The 25,565-nt window shown below is 41.7% G+C and overlaps 1 protein-coding gene and 1 long non-coding RNA gene across 2 annotated transcripts in view; both read left to right on the top strand.

Annotated features, from left to right (window-relative positions):
• Positions 1-1,493: 1,493 nt before the first annotated feature.
• HDGFL3 (HDGF like 3) overlaps positions 1,494-25,565 on the top strand; it is a 71,809-nt gene continuing 47,737 nt past the window's right edge. Inside the window, exon 1 of the mRNA XM_027068210.2 lies at positions 1,494-1,765. Within this exon, the coding sequence (XP_026924011.1) occupies positions 1,682-1,765 (84 nt within the window). The 5' untranslated portion in view covers positions 1,494-1,681. The remainder of the gene's footprint in view (positions 1,766-25,565) is intronic.
• LOC128315845 (uncharacterized) lies at positions 2,298-20,051 on the top strand. The gene is made up of 2 exons (XR_008298934.1): positions 2,298-2,369; positions 5,172-20,051. It is a non-coding gene; the product is annotated as an uncharacterized LOC128315845 (long non-coding RNA).

Below are 25,565 nucleotides of genomic sequence, written 5' to 3' on the forward strand. Positions count from 1 at the left end.
GAGAAAACAAGACAGGTGAGCCTGTAGGAGCTATGAGGAAGGGGTCATATCTGACAAGGAAAATCACCAGGTGCAAGTGGTAAGGAAATGCATTAGGGGGTCATGTCAAGCACTAGTAACAACATAATCATCAGAAAGTCTAGAGACTTTAGAGCTCCATTATTGGAAGCCCAGCACTAGGAACAGGAGCAAGGGTTGGTATTCCACACACACACACACACACACACACACACACACACACACACACACACAGTTCTACAAGGCAAGTGAGGGAGGCAGATGCTGATAGAAAGAAATAGCTGCTATCAAAGGTGGGGAGGGCAGGAGAGCTCAGAAGAGGGGACAGACGCACACAAGAACTGTTCCTGTGACAAGATGAAGGCCACAGAAAGTCGGTTACACTCAGGAGCTGCGCCCGCTGACTTCCCAAAGGTGGGCTTCAGGATGCTATAAAGAAGTAGCGGTCATCATTAGACAGATTCAACACACATTGTCCAAAACGTTGGCAGGATTGGAAACGAGTGACCTGCCAGAGTTCAGTCCCTTCCACAAAACTGCAGGCCTGTAAGGATCCACGCAAGGAGAAGCATAAGCTTTTGTGGACTTTGGAGGCGCGCGGGTCCGCGTTCGAATCCCGACTGTGCCGCTCGGCCCAGGACAGCACCTCCCGCGACCCCGGCTCCAGAGCCTGCCCTAGGTGGGTCACAACCCATTGTCAAGGGCAGACCTGGGGCGAGAACCGGACAAGATCGCCGACTCCGGAGCGGTGCTCTTTCCAAGCAGCCTGGGTGATGCTCGGGGCAGCGGGTCCCCTCCGCAGTCGTCCCCCAGGCCTGGAGCGCCTTTGTGCCCCACTCACCAGAGAGCATCCGCAGCAGTGGCCGCGGGGGGCGGCCGGGCGGGGGCGGGGAGGGGGGGGGAGCGCCCCCCAGTGTGGCGCTGGCCGGCGGGGAGGGGGGCGGCCAGGTGGTGATTGGCTGGGCTGCGCCAGGCAGCTCCGGGCCCAGAACAAAAGAGAGCGGGCGGCGGGCGTCCTCCGGAGTAGGCGCTCCCGCCCGCCCCGCGCGGGCTTCGGTGCTGGGGGAGGACGCGCCCACCGCCCGCCCGCCCGCCGAGCAGCCGGGCTGGCGCGCTCGGTTTCTGGGCGAAAGCCGGCCGTGTACCTAGGAATTAACCGGCCGGCGCGGGAGGGGAGGGGAGCGGGAAGCGGGGCGGGGGGGATGCTGAGCGCGCGCGAGAACAATAATAAGATCGTGTTTGCGGTCGCTGCCCGAGGAGGAATTCGGAGGAGGCGCGAGGCCCGGCGCTCGCGCCGCGCCCGGGAGCCCGGGAGGGAGGCCGGCGGCGGCGGCGGCGGCGGCGGCGGTGGCGGCATGAGGCAGGCGACGCGGCGCCTGTGAGCAGCGCGCGGCGGCGGCGGGGACCTCGGCGCGGGCGAGAGCCGAGCGGCCGGGGGCTCCCCTCCCCCGCTGCCGGGCCGTGATTTGCCGGGCCTGCTGCGCCCCCCGCCCACCCCTCGCCTCAGCCGCCGCCTCGCCGCTTCCCCTCGTCGGAGCGGCCGCTCGTCCGCCCGCCCGCTCGAGGCCCGCGGGGAGCGCGGCGCAGTCCGTCGGCCCGCGGGGGGGCGGCCTCCCGGCATCTTCGCGGCGACCAAGGACGACCGGGGGAGGAAGCGGCCGGGATGGCGCGTCCGCGGCCCCGCGAGTACAAGGCGGGCGACCTGGTCTTCGCCAAGATGAAGGGCTACCCGCACTGGCCGGCCCGGGTGAGTACGGCGGCCGCGGGCGGGCCCGCCCGCCCACCATTTTCCCCTTCATGATGGCGCGCCCGCCCCCCCCCTCCCGTCTCCATCCGCCTCGGCCCGGAGCCCGGCGCCCGGAGGGAGCCCGGCGCCCCGAGCCGGCCGCGGCCGGGGCCGGAGGCGCGGGCGGCGCTGCGCACGGCGGACGTGCCCGGGCCGGAGGCGAGGGTTCCGGGCCGCGCCCGCTCCCCGCGAGGGCGGCCATCCTTCCGCCCACTTTCGAAGGCGGCTCCGGCCCGGGCAGGCCCGCCGCCGGGGCTTGGGAGCCCGCGCCGCCGGGCGGCGGGCCTGGGCGGCAGGCATCGCTGCGGGCAGGGTCGCGGGTGGGAAGCCGGGTCCCGGGCGAACGTCGGGGCACGTAGGGGAGCGTAATGCAAATGGCTGGCGGCGGGCCGGCGGGGGCCGCGCGGCCGGGGATCCTGGAAAGGGGCCGTGGCCGTCCCGAGGCCAGCGGGATCCTCTTGGCAGCCGTTCATCCATCCCTCGGCGCATCCTTCGCCATCCAGACTTGTTGAGTCTTCCCTGCGCGCGATTCCGGGTTCCCCGCGGGCCCCATCATTGTCCTGGGGTACGTGCATCCCCGCTGCCCATCGTTCTCCCGAGCCCACCCGGAGGAGCTGGGGGGGGGGGGGAGGGGGGCTCGCCGCTTGGCCCCGGCGGCTGGGTCCAGGAAGCTCCTCGTGCCTTTTCACCTCCATATTTGTTTTAGGTCGGATCCCAGACCTTCTCCTTGGCCTTCCACTACAGTCCACAATAGCTCTCTCTTTCCTATCTAGCAAGGCTGTCGCCGGGCTCTTTTCTCTAGAAAGCATCTGCGTGTAACGCACAGCATTCGATTTTTTTTTTTTTTCTTAAGCAGGCCTTTTGGGGAAGAGATCAACACTACCGTGTGTGCTTTGTGTTTTAAAAATAAATCAGTTTTACTTCTAATTCTGATCATACTTGGCAGTTAGTTGTTTGAAATAAATACAGTGAAAAGGAGGGTCAAGGCATCTTGGAGGCTTGTTGGTATCTTTGGGGAACAGAGGTAGATGAGGGGAAATACTGGCATAAATAAGAGTGTGAGCTCTAAAATGTTGTATTACAGTAAAGTGCAGATAGCTAGACCAAGAAAGGAAAAAAAAAAAAAAAAAAACCCACCCATTCACAAAAGGAAGTGACATCACGGGTGGCCAGGCTGAAATTAGTGAAGTTGAAGTAATGGATGGTTATAACCACTTTTTTTTGTATTTAGTTTGACATGATTGTGAAATGGAGAGAACACTGTGCCAGGAATTGGGGGCCTTGGTATTTGGTCTTTGTGGGCTAATCATTTCAACTGAATATCCATTTCTGCAACTCTAAAATGATCATCTGTAGGATTCCTTCCAATACTGACAACCTCAGATGTCAAATGAGGTTCAGGTTCCATTAGGCTGTGAAAATCACTCTTCTCCACATGTGAACTGTAGGTTGGCCTCAACCTCACGGTAGGATAACTGGTTACTTTTCATACTGAAGTGCCATCCTGCTTAAAGGGGCAAGATTTGTGACTTCAGGCATCCTTTAGGGAATCTGAGTATATTTATCAAGAAATAAACAGCTATAGGGTTCATTGGTATATACATGGTCAAAAGTGAATTAAAGATTATCATCACCAGTTGGTCGGTTCCTTGTAATCCAGTGGCTTCCTTGAATCTTACCTTTGGTAAATATCTTCTGAGAGTCAAAAAGAAAATACTTAAAGTTTCCTTAACAAGTTGCTTTCATAGGTTGGCCACCCGTAGTAATTTTGAAACAAAAACGTGCTGCAGAAGTGGTCGTAGTTGTATATCTAATCCACATAAAATTCCTAGAATTTGTAATTCCAAAACAAGGCAAAATGAAAAGTGAAATGAGGAAACAAAGTCAGTTGGGTTGTTAGGTATAGTAAATACAGGAAAGAAAAATCTAAGTCTCTTCACATTTAACATAAACTTAAGGGAAGGACCTAAGTCTTTCTTTTTTTAAATTAAAAAAGTATTATTTTATAGTGAGTGGCATGTTACCATTTCCAAGGGAAGGTAAGGGTTAGAAAAAGATATTTGAGTCCCTACTCTGTTCGTTACTGTGCTGTATGCTTCACATATGTTCTCATTTTATTTCTTCTCCAGTTCTGTGAGGCATTATCCCCACTTACACCCAGGCATAGCTTGTAGATGATGTTATAAAGGACTCACTGGAAAAAAACTCTACTTATTTGAATTCTGTCGCTTGCTATGAAGACCAGTCATGTGGGGATTAAAGTCTATATGGCCCCAAGCGATCAGACGATCAGACGTAGGAGGCCAAAGGTGGGGGAGACAGATTTCGGTTCAGACCGTAGGGAGTTTTCTATCGGAGGTGGTCCATGCTTGGATGGAGAACCAGCTTCTGTGCTGCAGTGAAGACGTTTGGTTCTAGGCAGCCCCTTGTGAGGAATGTGGGCCAAGAGGATTCAGGCGTCTAGGAAAATGGTCAGGTTAGATTCAGTTTTGGGCTGGGTTTCATACTCTCTGACCTTAGGCATGTTCTGTAATCTTTCTAAGTTTTAGTTTGCGAAATAGACATAATTCAGCCCTCACGGATTTAACGTATGTAAAAGCATCGAGCAGTGGTGGTTGAATGTTCCTGCCTTTTTTTCCTTTTTGAATTTCTAGCTTGAATTTCTAGCCTGTATCACTATACTGTTTTTAATTTTCAACTTAGGAGTAGATTGATTCTTTTTTCCACCATTTTATCATGAGTAATTTCAAACACACAGAAAAGTTAAAAGAATCGTACACCCTTCTCTCCGTCACCCAAATTCTATAAGTAGAATTTACTGTACTTGCTTTATCATGTTATTAATATATCCATCCCTCTATCCATATAGCAGTGCATCTTATTTTAATGCATTTTAAAGTAAGTTGCCAACATCAGTATAATTTACTACTAGACACTTCAGCATGAATTATCGTTAACTAGAGGTCAGTATTTTTTTTAGATCTTTTTTTTTTGCCTTTTGAGGTAAAATTTACATAAACTGAAACATACTTAAATGTACCAGTGAGTTTGACAAATACGTACACTGGTATAGTCCAAACCTCTTGCAAGATACAGCATAGTATCAGTACCGATGAAAGTTCCCTCATTTCCTCTTCCCAGTTAATTCCTGTCTTCCTCCCAGTTCAGATGTGTTAACATTCAGTAGCCAGCTAGCTGTTTCTAATGGAGTATACTTGATTAAATATGACTTAAAAATTACAAGTTCGTTTGTAACCAAGGATTAACTAGCTTAATATTAAAAATACACTAAAACGAGTCTCTGAACCCTTTTGATTGTGTACCCTGTTGGTAAAAAAAATTTGTGTAAACTTACTTTAAATCATAGGGGCGCCTGGGTGGCTCAGTCGGTTGAGCGTCCAACTTCACCTCAGGTCATGATCTCACAGTTGACAAGTTCGCGTCCCGCGTCAGACCACTCCGGAGCCTGGAGCCTGCTTCTGATTCTGTGACTCCCTCTCTTCTTCTCCCCCGCTCATGCTCTGTCTCTGTCTCAAAAATAAAGATGAATAAATAAACATTTAAAAAAATTATGTATACATGTACTTTGTACTATTCTGTACATTATGAAACAAATACAAGAGAATCTGAAGGGAGTGACAAATGATATAAATAATTTATGTTTTAAAATTCTTATTAGCGGGGTGCCTGGGTGGCCCAGTCGGTTAAGCGTCCGACTTGGGCTCAGGTCATGATCTCGCAGTTTGGTGAGTTCGGGCCCCGCGTCAGTTTCTGTGCTGACAGCTCAGTGCCTGGAGCCTGTTTCAGATTCTGTGTCTCTCTGTCTCTGACCCTCCCCGTTCATGCTCTGTCTCTCTCTGTCTCAAAAATAAATAAACGTTAAAAAATTTTAAATTCTTATTAGCAAAATATTAAGAGTAATAGATTGTTTATATTTTTAAAAATATTAATGTTATTTTTTGCCTGTTTCATGGGAGATCTGACTAGCTAGTCACAGTTTTTATCATCTAAAGAGATTTTCTGTAACAACTGTCAGCTTGGCCATTTCCTTGTTTGCTTATGCTTACGTTATTAGTACTCTCTTATAGGACTCCTTTTAGCCACTTGTTCATTTGGCAAGAGTTCAGTTAGAAGTGAATATTCCATAATTTTGCTCAACCAGGCACTCTCAAATGGCAGTAAACCACAGTAGGCCCAAAGTGAATAAATACAACCATCTGAAAAAGGACACCAGTGTCAACTTATGTATTAAATATTAGTAAAACTTACTTTTTAGGGAAAAGAATAAGAAACTAAAATAGAAGTTGCACTATTTTCTTCTCACACCTCCCCAGCCCCCATCATCTTGTACATTCCCTGAGATATGAGCACTCTGCCTATGTTACCCCTGCTCTAAAAAATAGAAATACAAAACAAAACAAAAAGGTCTCAAAACTCTTGTATTTCAACGAAAGAACTTGTTTAAATTTAAAAACTTTATAGGAGTAATCAGAGAGTAAATTGATATGATCACTTTAGAAAGCTGGCCTGGTCGTCGGTAGTTAAACACACGCCCAGCTTGTAATTTAGCAGTCTGGTCTAGGCATATATCCAGGAAAAATGAGTGTTTGTGTCCACCAAAAGATTTGTACAAGAATGCTCATACATGGCAGCTTTATCCATAATAGCAGGAGATTGAAAACAACCCAGGTGTCCATCAACAGGAGAACGGATCAGCAGAATTGTAGTATATTCGTGCAGTGGAGTACTACTCAGCAGTAAAAAGGAACAAACTACTGATGCCCACAAGAATATGGATGTATTTCAAGATTTTGAGGTTGAGTGAAGAAAGCCAACACCAGAGCGCACATTCTGTATGCTAACCATGACGATCAAAACAGGCACAATTGATCAGTGGTGATTAGTTCATGGTGGGTGGAGGAGGAAGCCCTGAAGGTGTTCTGTATCTTGATCTGACTGGTGGGTACCCAGAAGTGTACATGTGTAAAAATATATCAAGCTGTCCATTTAAGATTTGTGCACCAGACTGTATATGTTATACCTCAGCTTAAAAATGCATACTTTGTATGAAGTGGGGAGAAAGAATCTAATACTCCAAACTTCTTCACGGATTGAATTTCACCATTCTTGGCTTTCAGTGAGAAGTTTTTTCCCTTTAAGACTTCAGTGCTACCGATTTGCATCTTCCTGTTCCCTTTTGACTATTTTAGAAACTTCATTTACTACTTCACAGCTTTTTCTTTACATTTCTTTTTAGTTCTGGTTTCTGCCTCTGTCCTTTGTTTATATATTAGAGTCTTTCTGTTCCTTTCATATTAAATCATTGCTCCTCTTATTTCTCATCTAGCTCTCAACCTCTCGCTTGGTAAAACTTAAGAATACAGCATTTGACCTACCATTCTATGACATCTTGAAGAGCTAAATGCTTAGTGAGCTTTTGTTGAGCACCTATTGTGTGTAAGACACTGTGCCTAGGTATAGTTTTTCATTTTTCTACCAACAGATTAAATTTGCAGCAACTTAAAAATATTATAATTAAATCATTAGTGTTTCTGTGCCTTGTATTAATACAGAGGCTGAGAATCCTTAGTTTCTGATCCGTTGCACTTTCTGTTTTTTATCTTTGACAATAAACTGTGAACCTTTATTTTTGGAGACCAGGCTACATCGCTTCAGGGAATCACTTGAGACTTAAACTTTTTTTAATCTCAACATAAAGTAAGATGTTTACACGTTCCATTTCTTTGGCGTGAGTCCAAACGAGTCCGTCATTGTTTCATTCCTCAGGTAGAGTGACACAGATTCAGTCAGCCTTTCCCCCAGGGACTGTATTCGTGTTGCAAGGACCTGGCAAATTGTCTCCTTTTCTTCTGCTTAACTCTGGGAGCAAATAGGCAGCTTAAACTCTCAATACGAACGTGTACATTTTCCATTGCTCCCATTTCACCCAGGTGAGTCTGTATTTCTGGCACATCCCCTTTGGAATGCCCTAATGACTACTGTTTTCCCCATGATTTGTAAAATGTTAATTCTCTGAAGTCAGGTTTCTACTCTATGAGATTGTATTTGATTCTTTTGGAAAAGGATTGATGGTTTAAAATTATATATGACTATTGAAAATGTCTGTTAGCATAAGAAGAACATTGTAGGCTTGTAAATAGGGTAAACATAATAGGGGAAGAGCCCAAATGCTCCTTTTTATTGGAAAAAGTTATCTTCGATTGCAGAAGATTGCCCAGATACTCAGTCAGAAGCTAGTCTACTTGATAGCTATTAGTCCATTGCAAAATGGCTTTTTATCCTTTAGAGCCGTGCTACTGGAAGTATGGTCTGTGGCCAGGATAGGTGACAGTGACAAGATAGGTGCAGAAATTGAGAGTAAAAGTTTAGAAACTTTTTTTTTTAAGTTTATTTAGTTTTGAGAGAGAAAGAGAGTGCAAGCGGGGAAGGGGCAGAGAGAGGGAGAGACAGAATCCCAAGCAGGCACTACACTGTCAGCTCAGAGCCCGACATAGGACTTAAACCTACCAGCTTTGTGAGATCATGACCTGAACCAAAACCAAGAGTCGGATGCTTAAGTGACTGAGCCACCCGGGCACCCCTTGTGAATCTTATTTTTAAAATGAGGCTTGTATTTTATATGCCTTTAATTTTATTTTTCTAATAATTACTCTTTCATGTATTTTATAAAATGCCCATCTGTAACAAATTAGAAATTAAAAACAAAAAAATGCTGTTTTTTTTCACCACAAATGGAGTACTGACTATAGAGAGCCCTTAAAGGTCAGTAGAGTTCCTTGCATCTAAAACTACCTGCTCATACTGTGAACTGATTTTTAAAGATTTTATATTTAAGTAATCTCTACCCAATGAGGCACTTGAACTCACAACCCCAGGATCAGGAGTCACATACTCCTGACTGAGCCAGCCAGGCACCCCTGCTTATACTGTAAATTATTTAACCTATCTTTAACTATTTAAAAGAGAGAATGGATTAACCTTTATGTTATAAATACCTCATGTCTGTAAAAAAATTTTATTACATAAGTAATAATGTTCATTGTAGAAAGATTAATATCCCTCTACCTAGTAACAAGCATCATGAATATGCACCTACATGTGTAAGTACATAATTTTTATAATACATTCAGTTTTGCAGCCTTTTATCCCCACTTAAACACTGTATCTTAGATGTCTTTCAGTGGCAGTGAATGTATTTCTATAACATTATCTGTAATAGCCATCTGGTAATTTATGGTACAGACCTATTTGTTATAAATTATAACCATATTTACCATATAACCATATATAACTTCCTATTATACTGATATTTAGGTTATTTCCAGTTTTTTATACTGTAAAATAATACTCTGAGACACATGCTTTTAGCTAAACCGTTAGTTACTTCTTCAGGATTGGTATCTGAGAATCACATTTCTTAGTCAAAGGGCACGTGCATGTTTTAAAACTTTGGATTTATATTGTCACATTGCCCTCCAGAAAAGTTTTAACCATCTTAACCAGTAGCAGAATAAGAAAATACCTGTTTTCTCACATATTCATTAAAAGGAGATAATTTAAAATTTAAAAAATGTTTGTCAACCTAATAAATACAGATATTTAATAGAATTAATTTCCTCGTTGACAATTGAGGCAGAATATATATGTCGTATATGACACATATCAAATCATGTATCTTATATGTCTTGATTACAAATTAGGATGAATATATGATAACACTACTCTAAGGTAGATAGTCCCATAAGAAAACCAAGACTTAAGAAATTCACCTAAGGTTATACACTGAGTGAAGTGTGTTAATCCTAGACCATTAAGAATGCCACAGGAACATAAGAAATGTGATAACAGGGGCTCCTGGGTGGCTCATTCAGTTAGGTGTCTGGCTCTTGGTTTTGGCTTAGGTCATGATCCCAGCGTCCTGTGATCCAGCCCCACATCGGGCTCTGTGCTGACAGCACAGAACCTGCTTGGGATTCTCTGTGTCCCTTCTCTCTCTACCCCTCCCACACACACGCTCTCTCTGAAAATAAATAAAAATAAACTTTAAAAAAATGTGGAAATAGATGAGGTGAAGGAACTCAAGAAGCATTTGGCACTGTGTAAGAAGACTGTATGTATATTATATATATTACATATGTGTATGTATATACGTATGCGTGTGTGTGTGTGTGTGTGTGTGTATATATATATGTATGTATGTATGTGTATGTATTATAAGCTACTGGGAGGCCAGCACTCTCAAGTCAGAAAACGTTTATTGTGACATTTGTTATTATTTTTCTCTGGTCTGTGTCTTTGAAAGCCCTTTGACACAAGGCAGTATAAAAGTAAATAAGATATCCGTTATGCATATAAAGAAAGCAGAGCCCATGAAAATCCATTCTGAATGAATAGCATAGTGTTGACTTTAGTTTTAGGTTCTAAAACCTTTATGTGTGATGGAACACATAGACTTTGAAGAGCAGGTATAACGAGAGTTACCGGTTCAGTAGAGCCTAGAAGCTAAATCATAAGGACTACTACTAGCCTGTGTAGCTTTTTGCCAGTTTACTGCATTCTTAATCCCTATAACAGCATTTTCCTGTGTTATTTCACTGCTGTTCATATATGTAATTGCTTCTCAGCTATGGTAGTAAGTGAATTTTTCTATTATATCTTTTTACCACTAGGAATTTGCTGCAGTTAGGTAAATAGCTGTATGGTCACAGAGAGCTACATAGAGGTAAAAAGAATGAAGTAATCTAAAATTGGTGAGCTCAAGCCTTTAGAAGGATCCTCCAGATACCTGAACAAGATTTCCTACGATATTGGGAAGAACAACGAAGCCAAGAGTTAAAAGACAACATAGTTCATTCCACCACTGTCTCGATTTGTCAGGTTTGGGCATCTTTTACTACAACCTCATTGTAAAATAGGGAGGATGATAATTCTTACTCTCTTTCCCTTTTTTTCTTGGAATCAAATATTGAAACGTGCATGAAATAGTGTTTGCTAGTTAAGGATCATAGATGATATATCTGTTCTGTCTAACTTGTAACCAAAGAAATTCAGTGAAATATTTGTGTTTATCAAATTCTTACTCACTTTCCCTTCTTCTTCCCTAGTAATCATGTGTTAAAATGTACATGAAAGAAGTGTTTGCTAGTGTACTACCCAACAGTCACCTACCAGGAACACCAAACTCCTTACTGTACAATGCTAGAAACCTAGTAAAGTCTCAGCAAATGCTTTTGTGGGAGGGTGGGTGTCTTTCAGTAGTTTCCTCGTGGCTTCATGAGTTAGCTCTAGGCTCTAGCCATTGTAGGGACTTGTCATTGTTACCCCTTATTCAGATTCCTGAGTATGATGGCCATTTCTAGAGGTTCCAAATAGTTTCAGTATTTGGGGGGCAAACTAAGTTGGACTATGTGGCATACAAAAAAGGCCTCTGAATAAACTACTCAGTCCACTAGATCACTGAAATGCAAGCTCTGAGTGGATTCTCTAAGTCTGATTATAGTCTGTAAGGCCACCCAGAAGTGGAGGTTATCTGGTTTTCAAAGTATAGGAGAGCCCATGGTAACAACAAAGTTACCTCCATGGGGACTGGAAAATTCTTGATAGCATAGCATTAACTTCTAGGTTTTTATTGCAAAATGTATTTAAGATGAGAGCTGTTAGAAGTGCTGGGTATGTTAGGTTCAGAGGTGGTAAGCAATGTAAAAAAGAGTGTCACAGAAGATTCGAAAATTTTTATGTAGGAAAAAATGTCAAAAAATAAATTCATCGCTTTAGATCTCTTCTTCCTTTTTCTTTATCACTGAAATAGAACTTTTATGCTAAGGGCATCTTTAACTTAGGAGGAAATGCTTATTCACAGGGAGCAGTATGACAGATTCTTGGTTCATTTTTTTTTTTTAGAATTAGCATATGTTGAGTGAATTGAAAATTAATTCCCTCTAGACCTCTGTTTGACTTTCAAAATGAGACCAGCTATTTTCAAACAAGGCATATAACTGTTCTTATTTCCTTCCTCGAACTGTGATGTGAGGATTAAGTCAATAATTTCGAAAATATTTAGATCTTAGCAGTGAGTCATCGTTGTTGCTTGATTCTGATGCAGTCTAGTCTGATGGCTTTCAGCCCCGCCCCCCTTTTTTTTTTTTACTATAGCCCATAAATACTAATTTCATACACGCACATATATATACGTACACACACACACCAGAAAAAAGTTTTCACCAAATCATATTATATGTGATGCATTCTGATATTTTTATATTTTTATTTTGTGTAAAATCAGGTTGTAACTCACTAAATCACTTTCACTACCTATAGTTTGAAAAAAGCACTGATCTGGTCTGTTAGGCCAAAGGGAAATTGATCTGTGTGAGTTTTGCTTGTGTGTATGGATTTTGGAGACGAGTTAGCAGTCCTGAGCTTTTTATTCTGCTGTAGCCACAGTCTTACATGAAAATCACATGGACGTAAGAAAAGAAAGTTACATTATTTTAGGTCATTTAACCATCCAGGCCAGTTTTTCCCTTGATCTCAAAAGGCTTGGTATATAAATATAGTGTTTCTACTCTCATCATCCTTCTAATCTTTAAACTGCACATGGATCTACAACTTTGTTGACGCTAATTATAGCTTCATATATATGCCTTCTTAAGGATATTAAGCTCCATGTATTTCTTAACTATCCAGCTACAGAACAGTGTTTGACTACATGGTGTTCCCTGGATGATAGTATTGAAGCTCTGGGGATTTCTTGAGTTTGTGAGGCTAGCCTGGAGGTATCAGGCTATCCAGGACTGAGGATGAAGGGCTTTTGTTAAGTCCAGAAGACTTGTACTTGGGGGGGGGGGGGGGGCGGTGTGGTAGTTTCTGAAGTGGGTGTAAAGTCACGGGACTAACACGTTTCTAATGGTTCTGTATTTCTTTTTCTTTAATTTTTTGAAATGTATGTTTATTTTTGAGAGAGACAGCTTGAGCGAGGAGGGGCAGAAAGAGGGAGACACAATCTGAAGCAGGTTCCAGGCTCTGAACTGTCAGCACAAAGCCCGATGTGGGGCTTGAACTCACAAACCGTGAGATCGTGACCCAACCCACCTACTGAGCCACCCAGGCGCCCCTATATTTCCTTTTTAAATCACTTTGTCTAATCAAAAAGAGACTTCTTGCTATTACTAGATACAGCAGCCTCAGTAGAGAGAGAACCTAGTATTGAGGATAGTAAGGCATTCTTCAGTTTCTGTAAAAGATACCTTTCTGAAAAGATACAGTAAGCAGTTTTAGATCTCACATCTGGCTGATTGACTCACACAAAACGAGTACACTTCTATGAGAGAAGAACCCCACTGTACTAAATGGAATTTATCTTGGAACAGAAAGGGTACGATTGGGTTAATCTTCATGTTATGCCAGGTATTCAAGAGCTCTGGTTGTTGTCCAGCTCAGTCCCTCTGTCACTGCTGGGGTCTGCTGGTTCTACCTTGTGGGAGGCCAGGTGGAGGGAAGAGACAGAGCCTTTGCTAGAGTTATGAAGTATGGTTTCCACTGTTTGTTTTTAATAAGTTCCTTGTCTGGGGCAAAGATTATTTGACTCCCAGGGATCAGGTAACCCAGAACAAACGTGTCCCTTGTTTTTCTGTTGTCACAAGAGCAAATTACAGAAGTAGAGCAGTTTACCAGGAGTGGGCAGTTGGAGAAGTTTGCCGAAGTGAAATGGAGGTGACGGTGACCGAGGACTCCTCCTTTGTCCGTGAAAATTGTTTCTCATTCAGTGTTACTGTAAACTCTGGAAGCCTTTGACCTCCCCATTTCCTCTTGGTCTGTCCACTGCCTCTGGGCTTCCCTTCCTTCTTACATGAAGGAACCCACATGATCACTTGAACTGCTCTCCCCCTTTTTACTCTGATAACATTCATTCTAGAAGCCCCTTCCTGGCCATTCTTCTCGCCTGCCTTTTCTGCTCCAGCAAATGGTCTCCTGCAAGCAACTGGCTGTAATCACAAAGACTTGCAGCCTGGGCCTGCCCCCCCCCCCCCCCCCCCGCCCCCGATTGCTTTCATCTGGGCCCCCAGTGCTGGTCATGGTTCTTCTCGCTGGTGGCGAGATACTTTCATTGTCCTCTTCCAGCTCAGATTCTTTCCCCTCATTTTCAGCAAATTCTCTTACTTTCAGGTTTCACGTGTTCCTTTTCAGGGTGAAGTAGAAGAGCAAGAGTCTTGTGGGCAGATGAAGCCACATCTGAGTAGATGAGTAACCTCGCGTAGGTTACCTAATCCCTTCGGCCTCGATGGACTCATCTGTAAAATGGGCACAATAACAACTTTTTCTTATCATTTCGAGGATTCTGAACATAAACAGCCTGGAGTTTAACATGATTAAAAAATCGTTTCCCTCCCCATCACCTCTTCCCTGTGCTGCTTATTAAGACCCTCCTCTTGCATGACTCCTCCCTTTTCCTTCTTTCATCAACATTCAGTAAATATTTTTTGAATCTTTGCTATATCCCAAGTGCTCTAACAGGTGCTAGGGTTGACCTAAACAGCCTCTTCCCCTTGACGAATTCTTTCTCCTCAGACCAGAAATGGTCCTCTTACTGTCTCATTCTTCCCCCTCCCCCAAAGGTCACCCTGATGTGCTGATTCAGAGAGCACTCCATCCTTACTTTGCCTCGGTGGAATTTAATACTGCCTTTTAAAAAATACTCTTCCGAGGGGCACCTGGGTGGCTCAGTCGGTTAAGCGTCCGACTTTGGCTCAGGTCATGATCTCGCGGTTCGTGAGTTCGAGCCCCGCGTCGGGCTCTGTGCTGACAGCTCAGAGCCTGGAGCCTGTTTCAGATTCTGTGTCTCCCTCTCTCTCTGACCCTCCCCCGTTCATGCTCTGTCTCTCTGTGTCTCAAAAATAAATAAACATTAAAAAAAAATTAAAAATAAAAAATGCTCTTCCTTTGTTTGGCTTCCCTCATGTATTGCTTTTCTTGAAAGGTTCTTCTATTTCTCTGTGCCTTTGTAGTGTCTTTTTCGACTTCAAGCCACCATCTTCAGAATAATATCTTCTAGACCTCTGTTTCAGGCCCTGACTCAAATCCACACCTCCGTTTTCTGACTAATAGCCCCGGTACCACAAGTTCGTGGTCTTCCTAATCTAGTCATCCCTCCCTACCGAAGTATTTCTTTTTCTTTTAATGTTTATTTATTTTTGAGGAAGGGAGGGAGACAGTGAGAGAGAGAGAACGAGCAGGGGAGGGCAGAGAGAGGGGGACAGAGGATCTGAAGTGGACTCTGCACTGACAGCAGTGAGCCGGATGTGGGCCTCAAACTCACCAACTGCGAGACCGTGTCTTGAGCCAAAGTCAGATGCTCAACCAACTGAGCCACCCAGGCGCCCCTCAAGTTTTCCTATTTTAGTAAAAAATTACTATCCGGCCAGTCACCCCCCAAAACAAAGACCTCAGATTATCCCAGGTGCTCTTTTTTCTTTAATTCCCACATCTTACTTGGTCACCTAATGATGTCAAGATGGACTAAGGTTCAAGTAGAGAGAAGTGCTGTGAAATCGGACTCCTGACACGGCGCAAGGCAAAGTAGGGGTGCTGCGCGCCTTAGAACCTGAGACATGGTCGTGCTGTGACAAACAGGATGTAATTTCAGCAAAGCAATAGGACATCAAATTAATGTTATTAATTTGGATTTTATTGCGGTCCTTTTATTTCTGCTTGATAGACAAATTAATCGTGGTTTTATAGTATATGGTTGTGAGTACAATTGTTATCTTTGTGCATGTTTCACAACATTATCATAAAACTTTATGGGGGTCTGCAAGATTTTGTTCCCTTTAAAAATAATTCTAGTTGACCCTTGAACAACAAGGGGACAGGGACTAGGGGCACCAACCCCCACAGTCAAAAATCCAAGTATAAATTTTTTTTTAAGTTTATTTATTTCGACAAAGAAAGAGGGTGAGCACAGGAGGGACAGGGAGAGGGAGAGAGAGGGAGAGCGAGAATCCCAAGCAGCCTTTGCACTGTCAGCACGGAGCCCCACATGGGACTTAAACCCCCAAATGGTGAGATTGTGACCTGAGCCGAAACCTGGAGTCGGATGTTCAACTGACTCAGCCACCCAGGCACCCCCAGGTATAACTTTTGACTTTGTAAAAACCTAACTACAAATAGCCTCCTGTGGACCACAGGCCTTATGAATAACATAAATAGTTGATTAGCACATATATATGTTTATTATAATAAAGTAAGCTAGAGAAAGACAATATTGTTAGGAAAATCGTAAGGAAGAAAAAATATATTTACGATACTATATTTTTTTGAAAAAAATTCAGGTATATGTGGTCCCGTGCAGTTCAAACATAAGATGCCATGTTTGTTAAGGGGCCTCAACAAACTAGAATGAATTCTTGACCATGAGGGATCTAGAAATAAAGACATATAAGGAAATAATAAGAGATGTGAATGTTTTGTAAAAGAAGGAAAGATGTACATAGCGATGGTAATTTTCAAATATTTAAGGGACTCCTACGAAAGAAGAAATAGGAAGTACAGGAGAGCAGAAAGAGCATGTGCTCTGGAGCTAAGGACATACGGGTTCAAATGATGCTCTGCCACTTACCTGTGTGACCTTGGGCAAATTACCTAATCTCCCTTAGGCTCTTCTTCTCTAAAGTGGAATTAGTGTTATCTACCCCCACAAAGTTACTGAGAGAACTTATTTAAAGGTACCTAACACATGGCTGAACCTAAACAAATACTACTTTCTTCTGTCCTCTGATAGTTTTTACAACTAGAGTTAGGGGACAAATTTTTTTTAAATAATTTATTGTCACGTTAGCTAACATAGAGTGTACACAGGGTAGTCTTGGCTTCAGGAGTAGATTCCCATGATTCATCACTTACATACAACGTCCAGTGCTCATCCCAACAAGTGCCCTCCTCAATGCCCATCACCCATTTTCCACGCCCCCTCAGCCCCTGACCCCCATCAATCCTCAGTTTGTATCTAAGAGTCTCTTATGGTTTGCCTCCCTCTCTGTTTGTAACTTATTTTTTCCTTCCCTTCCACTATGGTATTCTGTCAAGTTTCTTGAATTCCACGTATGAGTGAAAACATATGATACCTTTTTCTGACTGGCTTATTTCACTCGGCATAATACCTTCCAGTTCCATCCACGTTGTTGCAAATGGCAGAATTTCATTCTTTCTCATGGCCAAGTAGTATTCCATTGTGTATATATACACCACATCTTCTTTATTCATTCATCAGTTGGTGGACATTTGGGCTGTTCCCATAATTTGGCTATTGTTGACAGCGCTGCTATAAACATTGGGGTGCATGTGCCCTTACGAATCAGCACTCCTGTATCCTTTGGATAAATTCCTACTAGTGCTGGGGACCCAGCTCTTGTTGGGTCATAGGGTAATTCTATTTTTAATTTTTTGAGGAACCTCCACACTTTTCCAGAGTGGCTGCACCAGTTTGCATTCCCACCAACAGTGCAAGAGGGTAGGGGACAGAAATTTTGAGGGAACTGATTTAAGTGGGCTTATTTTAAGGAAGAAGAATTAAATGAAAGTCTTAGCATTAATTGTTGAGAGCTTGTATGCCATTTCTTCTTATATACCATCACAATAACCCTGTGCTGTTGATGTTCATGACCCCCGCCCCCTGTCTTTACATGTGAAAAAACTTTCTGAACTTGAGAAAGATTTTAAACATCTTAAAAATTGCCCAATTACAGTAAATGATAAACCTGATACTGGGCTCCACAGCCTGTATTCTAAACCATTCCAGTACATTGTGTGGTTTATCTCTGGTAATGGATGTTTATTCGTCCATTCATTGAACAGCTATTTATCGGACACATCCTCTACTCCAGGCGGAGTTTATAGTGCAGAACGTGACCCAGAGGTCGAAGGGGATAGGGAGTGCTGGCAGTGGTACAGAGGAAGCAAGGGTCTTGCTGTGTCGTATAGCGAGTGTTCGGGGAAAGCCTCTCTCTCGTAGGACAGCATTTGAACTCAGAGATCTGAAGGAGAGAGAGCCCTGTGGATATTGTGGGGAAAGCATTTTAGGCAGAGAAGAGCAAGTTTCTCAGAAGTAATCTTTTTATTAAGAATAAGTATTTTGGGGGCGCCTGGGTGGTTCATTCGGTTGGGCCGCTGACTTTGGCTCAGGTCATGCACTCCGTGAGTTCGAGCCCCTCATCGGGCTCTGTGCTGCCAGCTCAGAGCCTGGAGCCTGCTTCGGATTCTGTGTCTCCTTCTCTCTCTGCCCCATCCCCACTTGCACTCTGTCTCCCTCTGTCTCAAAAATAAATGAACATTAAAAAATTTTTAATAAAAAACAAAGAATAAGTATTCTTAACCATTTTCACTTAGTTGTTTTTCTAGATTGACTTTAGCAATACGTTGAATGAATTTCAAGAGAAATCTCAATGGAATTTTAGTTTGAAGTGAATTAAATTGTAAATTAATACGAGGAGAAATGACGCTTTTACCAATATTGAAACATTCCAGCCAGAAATATGGAATGTTTCTATTTTTTTTTTCTGTCTAGTAGAGTTTTGAGGTTTTCTTCCTAAAGGAACCACACTTCTTAAAAAAATTACTGGGTGTCATTTGCTGTTGCTGATGCTTTTATAAACTGAATTTTAGTTGCTCAGAATAAGAACCTTGGCATCATCCTTGACTTAACAGTTTTTTTTACTCCCCATACCTAGTGTGCTGGCCAACCCCGTTCATTCCCACTTCAGAGTACAAGCAGGTTGCAAACCCTTCCACCGCCACCATCCTTGTCTATACCGCTATTGTCTCTTTACTGTTCTAGTAGATTTCTAGCTGCTCTCCCTCTCCACCCCTGCCCTCTGAAAGTCTCTTTGCAGCGGTACAGCAAGGGCAACAGTCATCCCGTTAACATAGAGGGTCGACCAGCCTCCTCCCTTCCTTGATATAGCCCAGCCCTAGCCTCCTCCCTGTTCCTTATACCCGGGTCACAGTGCTGCCTCGGGCTCTGTCCCGGCTCCCTCCTCCGGGCATCACCCAGAACCCCTCCAGTCTGTTCGGGCCTGCCACTTCCAATGAGAGATTTTAAACCATCCTGTTGACAATTACAACCCTGTCCTTGACTCATTTTGTACAGCTCTTTTTTCATATTCTTACATACTAAATAATTTACTTATTTATTAGAGTTATTTGCTGTTTTATTTTCCCCCTTGAGGGCAGGGATTTTTGCCTCTTGTTTGTTGGTGTATCCTTAACACTTAGAACAGTGACTGGCTCACAAAAAACATTTAGTAAATATTTGTAGAAGGACTGAATTCAGCCTTTTTCTTTTATATTTTCAAATCTGGTCTCTGGTGATAACATGCCAAGGCTTTTTTTTCACTTATTTGTCATCCTGCTATACTTTAATTCTGTTTTTCTAGTGATATACTTTTTCATAAATCATATGCAAATTATGATTCTTTTGTCTTTTCTGTTGCAATATTTGTTTGTTGGAAAGTGGGGTAGGAATTATCTTAATATATTAACTAGAACTTCCAGAACAGTGTTAAGCACTGGAGGCAATTGACATCTTTGCCTCCTTCCTGATTTTTAGGAATATATCTTGTTTTATTACTGTATTTGGATTTGGCTGTCTTCATTATGTTGAAATATTCTTTTATTCTTGTTTTTTAAATAATTTTTATTAAGAAGTTAAATTTTGGGGTGCCTGAGTGGCTCAAAGTGTTAAGCTTCCAGCTCTTGATTTCAACTCAGGTCATGATCTCATGGTTCATGAGTTCGAGCCCTACGTCAGGCTCTATGCTGATAGCACAGAGCCTGCTTGAGAATAAACTTTTTTTTTTAAGTTAAATTTTGCCAACCGTCTTTTTACCATCCGTTGTAATAATCATATAAGTTTTCTTTTTTAGCCTTTGTATTAATTATATAAGTAGATTAAATATTAAATTATACTTGCATACTTGGAATATACCTTACTTTGTCTCAGTATATAAACATATCTGTGTGTGTGTGTGTGTGTGTGTGTGTGTGTGTTTTAAGATGTAATTCAAGTGCCATAAGATTCATCCTTTTAAATTGTGCAATTCAGTGGTTTTTATTATATTCACAAGTTTTGGTACAGCCGTTAACATTAATTCCAGAACATTTCATCACCCCAAAAGGAAACCCTGTATTCATTAAGCAGTCACTCCCCACCCACCCAGACCCCGACAATCACAAATCTACTTTGTCTCTATGAATGTGTTCATTCTGGACATTTTATTTAAATGAAATCATAGGGGCACATGGACGGCTTAGTTTTGGTTAAGTGTCCAGCTCTTGATTTCAGCTCAGGTCCTGATCTCACGATTCACGGGATTGAGCCCCACGTCGGGCTCTGCAATGACAGTACCAAGCCTGGTGGGACTCTCTTTCTCGCCTCTTACTGCCTCTCTGTCTCCGTCTCCCCCAAAATAAATTAAACTTAAATAAATACATAAATAAATAAATGGAATCCTAGACTGTGTGGCCTTTTGTGTCTGGCCTTTCACTTAGCATTATGTTTATTCGTATTTCATCTGTGTATAACAAGTGTCAGCACTTCATCCCTTTTTATAGCTGAATAACATTCCACTGGGTGGGTATTTCACATTTTTTAAAATCGCTCATCAGTTGGTGGGTATTTGGATTTTTTCCGCTTCTGGCTGTTATGAATAATGCCACAGTGAACATTTGTATACAATTTTTTATGTGGACTTCATGTTTTCAGTCTCTTGGGTATACACCTAGGAATGGAATTGCTGGGTCATATCATTACTCTGTGTTTAACCCTTTGAAAAACTGCTGGACTCTTTTCTAATGCCGCTTTACTACTTTACATTCCCAACAGTCTAAATGCTCTGTCTAGAACCTCTAGTACAATGTTGACTAGAAGCGATGGCGGGTGAACATCCTGGTCGTGTTCCTGATCTTACGTGGAAGTTTTTCAGTCTTTCACCATTAAGTATGATGTTAGCTGAGGTGTTTTGTTTTGTTTTGTTTTGTTTTGTTTTGTTTTGTTTTGTTTTGTTTTGTTTTTATTGATGCCCTTTATCAGCTTGAGGTTGTTTCCTTCTATTCCCACTTGGTTGAATGTTTTTATCATGAAAGGATGTTGGAGTTTTTCAGATGTTTTTCCTGTGTCTAATGTGATTGTCATGTGGTCTTTGGCTTTTGTTCTATTAATATGGTATATTATATTGATTGATTTTGGTTTGTTGAATCTACCTTGCATTCCCAAAATAGTCTCTTGGTCATGGTGCACATTTTTTTAAAAAACCAAACTAGTTTTAGTAAATAATTTTAAGGTCATTTCCTTCCCTATTCCAGCTTTCCCAACCTGCCAACACATGTGGTGGTACACATGAAACTGAATACAGGTTAACCTTTTTCACAGGTTTTTTGTGAATGCAAAACCCAATAATAGTCTAAAGCTATTAATCTTAAAAGTGTCCTCTTTTATTAGTTGTCTCTCCTTGTCAGTGAATCAGTGTCTACCTTGTTCCCCTCTGTTCAATATGCTTTCCCTTTTGCAAATGATGTCTTTGCAAATTGTCTTCCATTTTGGTCTCCTTATTTATTTCCTTCACTTCTTTAGTGATTTGGCTTCTTTGTTTTATAGTGTTCTGTTATGTTGGAGCAGGTTCTAGTTTTAGCCAATATGATTATTTTCCTTACTTTCACTTTTTTCCTTGTATTCTGAAATTCTTTCCAGAAATGGCATCCAAGTCCTTTGGGTGTTTGGGGTTTTCTTGGTTTCTGAAGCACAGTTGGCATTCGGTGTTATATTAGTTTCAGGTGTATGACAGCAATTCACCAGTCTTACACATTATGCTGTCAACACAGAGCCTGCTTCAGATCCTCTGTCCCTCCCCACTCTTGCTCTCTCAAAAATAAACAAACATTTATTTGTCTGTTTGTTTATTTATTGAGCAGCAGGCACAAGTTTATTAGAGTATAAGATCAGAAAGGAAGAGTAGTATGAAAGCTCTCTTTACAGAGAGGGGGCATTCAAAAGTGAATGCCCCAATCAAATAAACATTTTAAAAAGTTGAAAAAAAATGTAGTTACCGTCTGTCACCATACAATGTTATTACAATATTATTGACTCTATTCCCCTGTACTTTCATCTCTGTGATGTATTTATGTGATAATTGGAAATTTGTATCTCTTAATTCCCTTCATCTATCCCCCAGATCCTTCCCCTCATGCAACCACCAGTTCTCTGTATTTAAGATGGTTTCTGTTTTGTTTGTTTTGTTTTTTAGATTCCACATGGAAGTGAAATACTGCATTTGTCTTTCTCTGACTTATTTTACTTAACATAATACCCTCTAGGTCCATCTGTGTTGTTGCAAATAGCAAGATTTCATTTTTATGGCTGAGTAGTAATCGTATATGTATACCACATCCTCTTCATCCATCCACCTATCAGTGGACACTTAGGTTGCTTTAGTAACTTGGCTATTATATAGTAAGTAATGCTTCAGTAAACACAAGGGTGCATATATCTTATTGAATGAGCATTTTCATTTTATTTGGGTAAATTCTCCATAGTATAAAAACTGGAATCATAGGGTATGTCTACTTTTTTTTTTTAAGAGAAGAGAGAGTGAGTGGGGGAGAGGGGCAGAGGGAGAGAGAATCTTAAGCAGGCTGCATACTCAGCACAGAGCCTAACGTGGGGCTCAACCCTGGGATCGTGACCTGAGCCCAAATCAAGAGTCGAACGCTCAACCGACTGGGCTACCCAGGCACCCTGGGTCTGTCTATTTTTAATTTTTTGAGGAACCTCCATACTGTTTTCTCACAGTGATTATACCAATTTGCATTCCCACCAACAGTGTACAAGGGCTCCCTTTTCTCAACATCCTTACCAACACCTGTTATTTCTTGCCTTTTTGACATTAGCCATTCTAGCAGGTATGAGGTCATAATTCATTGTGCTTTTGATTTGCATTTCCCTAATGATTAGTGATGTTAAGCATCTTTTCATGTGTTTGTGGCCATCTGTATGTCTTCTTTGGAAAGAGGTCTATTCATGTCCCCTGCTGACTTTTTAATTGGGGGAAAAAAATATATATATATATATATATATAATAAAGATATATATGCTATTGAGTTGTAGAATCTCTTTATGTATTTTTGGATATTGATGTTTTATTGTATATATCATTTCCAAATATCTACTCCCATTTAGTAGGTTGCCTTTTTATTTTGTTGATGGTTTCCTTCTCTGTGTGAAAGCTTTTTATTTTGGTGTGGTCCCAGTAGTTTATTTTTGCTTTTGTTTCCCTTGACTAAGGAGACATATCTAGGGAAACGTTGCTAAGGTCAATGTTCAAGAGATGACTGCCTATGTTTTCTTTTAGGAGTTTCATGGTTTCAGTCTCACATTTAGGTCTTTAATCCATTTTGAGTTTATTTTTGTGTCTGGTATGAGAAAGTGGTCCAGTTTCGTGTAACTGTCCAGTTTTCCCAGCACCATTTATTGAAGAGACTGTCTTTTATCCATTGTAAACTCTTGCTTCCTTTATCATAGATTAAAGCCCATATAAGCATGGGTTTATTTCTGGGCTCCCTATTCTGTTTCACTGATCTGTGTGTCTATTTTAGTGCCAGTACCATACTGTTTTGCTTACTGTAGCTTTATAATATATCTTGAAATCCGGAATTGTGATATCTCCAGCTTTGTTCTTTTTCAAGATTGCTTTGGCTATTTGGGGTCTCTTGTTCCATACAAATTTGGGGATTATTCTAGTTCTGTGAAATGCCACTGATAATTTTGGTCAGGATTCATTGAATCTGTAAATTGCTTGGGTGGTATGGACATTTTAACAATATTAATTATTTCCGTCTGTGAACACAGTATATCTTCCCATTTGTGTTGTCTTCAATTTTTTTTTTATCAGTGTTTTATAGTTTTCAGAGTATACAGGTCTTTTCACTTCCTTGGTTAAATTTATTTCCAGGTATTCTTTTTAGTGCAATTGTAAATAAGACTGTTAATCTTTCTTTCTGCTACATCATTATTAGTATATGGAAACGCAACAGATTTCAGTATATTTTGTATCCTACAACTTTACTGAATTCATTTATTCTAGTAGTTTCTTTAATTTTTGTTTTAAGTTTTATTTATTTTTTAAAGAGACAGAATGAGCAAGCAGGGGAGGGGCAGAGAAGGAGGGAGAGAGAATCTCAAGCAGGCTCCACACTGTCAGCACCGAGCCCAACATAGGAGGCTCGAATTCACACACTGAGATCGTGACCTGAGCTGAAACCAAGAGCCAGATGCTTAACCAACTGAGCCACCCAGGCGCCCCTATTATACTAGTTTTTTGATGGAGTCTTTAGGGTTTTCTATATACGATACCATGTCCTCTGCAGATAATGACAATTTTACTTATTCCTTAACCAATTTGGATACCTTTTATTCTTTTTCTTGTCTGATTGCTGCAGCTAGGACATCTAGTACTGTGTGACTAGAAGTGGTGAGCATGGACATCCTGGACTCATTCCTGATCTTAAGAGGAAAAGCTCTGTTTTTCACCATTAGGTATTCTATTAGTTGTGGGTTTGTCACATGACCTTTATGTTGCGGTATGTTCCCTCTAAAGCCACTTTGTTGACAGTTTTAGCATGAATAAAATGTTTGATTTTGTCAAATGCTTTTTCTGTATTGAGATGATATAGTTTTTATCCTCCATTTTAAAAAAATTTTGTTTTACTGTTTATTTCTTTTTGAGAGAGAGATAGAGTGCAGGTTGGGGAGGGGCAGAGAGAGAGGGAGACACAGAATGTGAAGCAGGCTCCAGGCTCTGAGCTGTCAGCACAGAGCCCGACACGGGGCTTGAACCCATGAACCATGAGATCATGACCTTAGCAGAAGTCGGACACTCAACCGACTGAGCCACCCGGGCACCCCTATCCTTCATTTTGTTAATGTAATGGATTACATTGCAGTTACTGAACCATCCTGGCATTCCTGGGATAAATCCCACTTGATTGTGGTGAATGATCCTTTTAAAATACTATTGAATTCAGTTTGCTAATATCTTGTAGGGGATTTTTATATCTGTATTCATCAAGGTTGGCCTATAGTGAGGTTTTTTGTTGTTTGTGTTTTTGTAATGACTTTGTCTGGTTTTAATATCATGGTAATACTGGCTTCGTGGAATGAATTTGGAAGCTTTCTCTTCTATTTTTCAGAATAGTTTGAGAAGAAAAAATATTAGTTCTTCTTTAAATGTTTGGTAGAATTAAGCTGTGGAAGCCATCTGGTCCTGGACTTGGTGTTTGTTGGGAGTTTTTTTTTGATTACCAATTCAATTTGGTTACTAGTAATTGGTCTATGAAGATTGTCTGTCTTCCTGATTCAGGTTTGGCAGATTGTGTGTTTCTAGGAAGTTACCCATTTCTTCCAGATTATTCAGTTCGTTGGCATATAATTTTCATTGTAGTCTCTTATAATCCTTTGTATTTTAGTAGATTGTCGCTTCTCTTTCGTTTCTGATTTTATTTGAGTCCTCTCTTTTTCTTGAGGAGTCTGGTGGCTAAAAGTTTGTTGATTTTGTTTATCTTTTCAAAGAACCGGTTCTTGGTTTCATTGATCTGTTCTTGTTGTTGTTAATCTCTGTATAGTTTATTTCTGCTCTGATCTTTATTATTTCCTTCCTTCTGCTGCGGGCTTTGGTTATTCTTCTTTTTCTAGTTCTTT

The sequence above is a fragment of the Acinonyx jubatus genome, chromosome B3, assembly GCF_027475565.1.
Source record: "Acinonyx jubatus isolate Ajub_Pintada_27869175 chromosome B3, VMU_Ajub_asm_v1.0, whole genome shotgun sequence".
NCBI lineage: Eukaryota > Metazoa > Chordata > Mammalia > Carnivora > Felidae > Acinonyx > Acinonyx jubatus.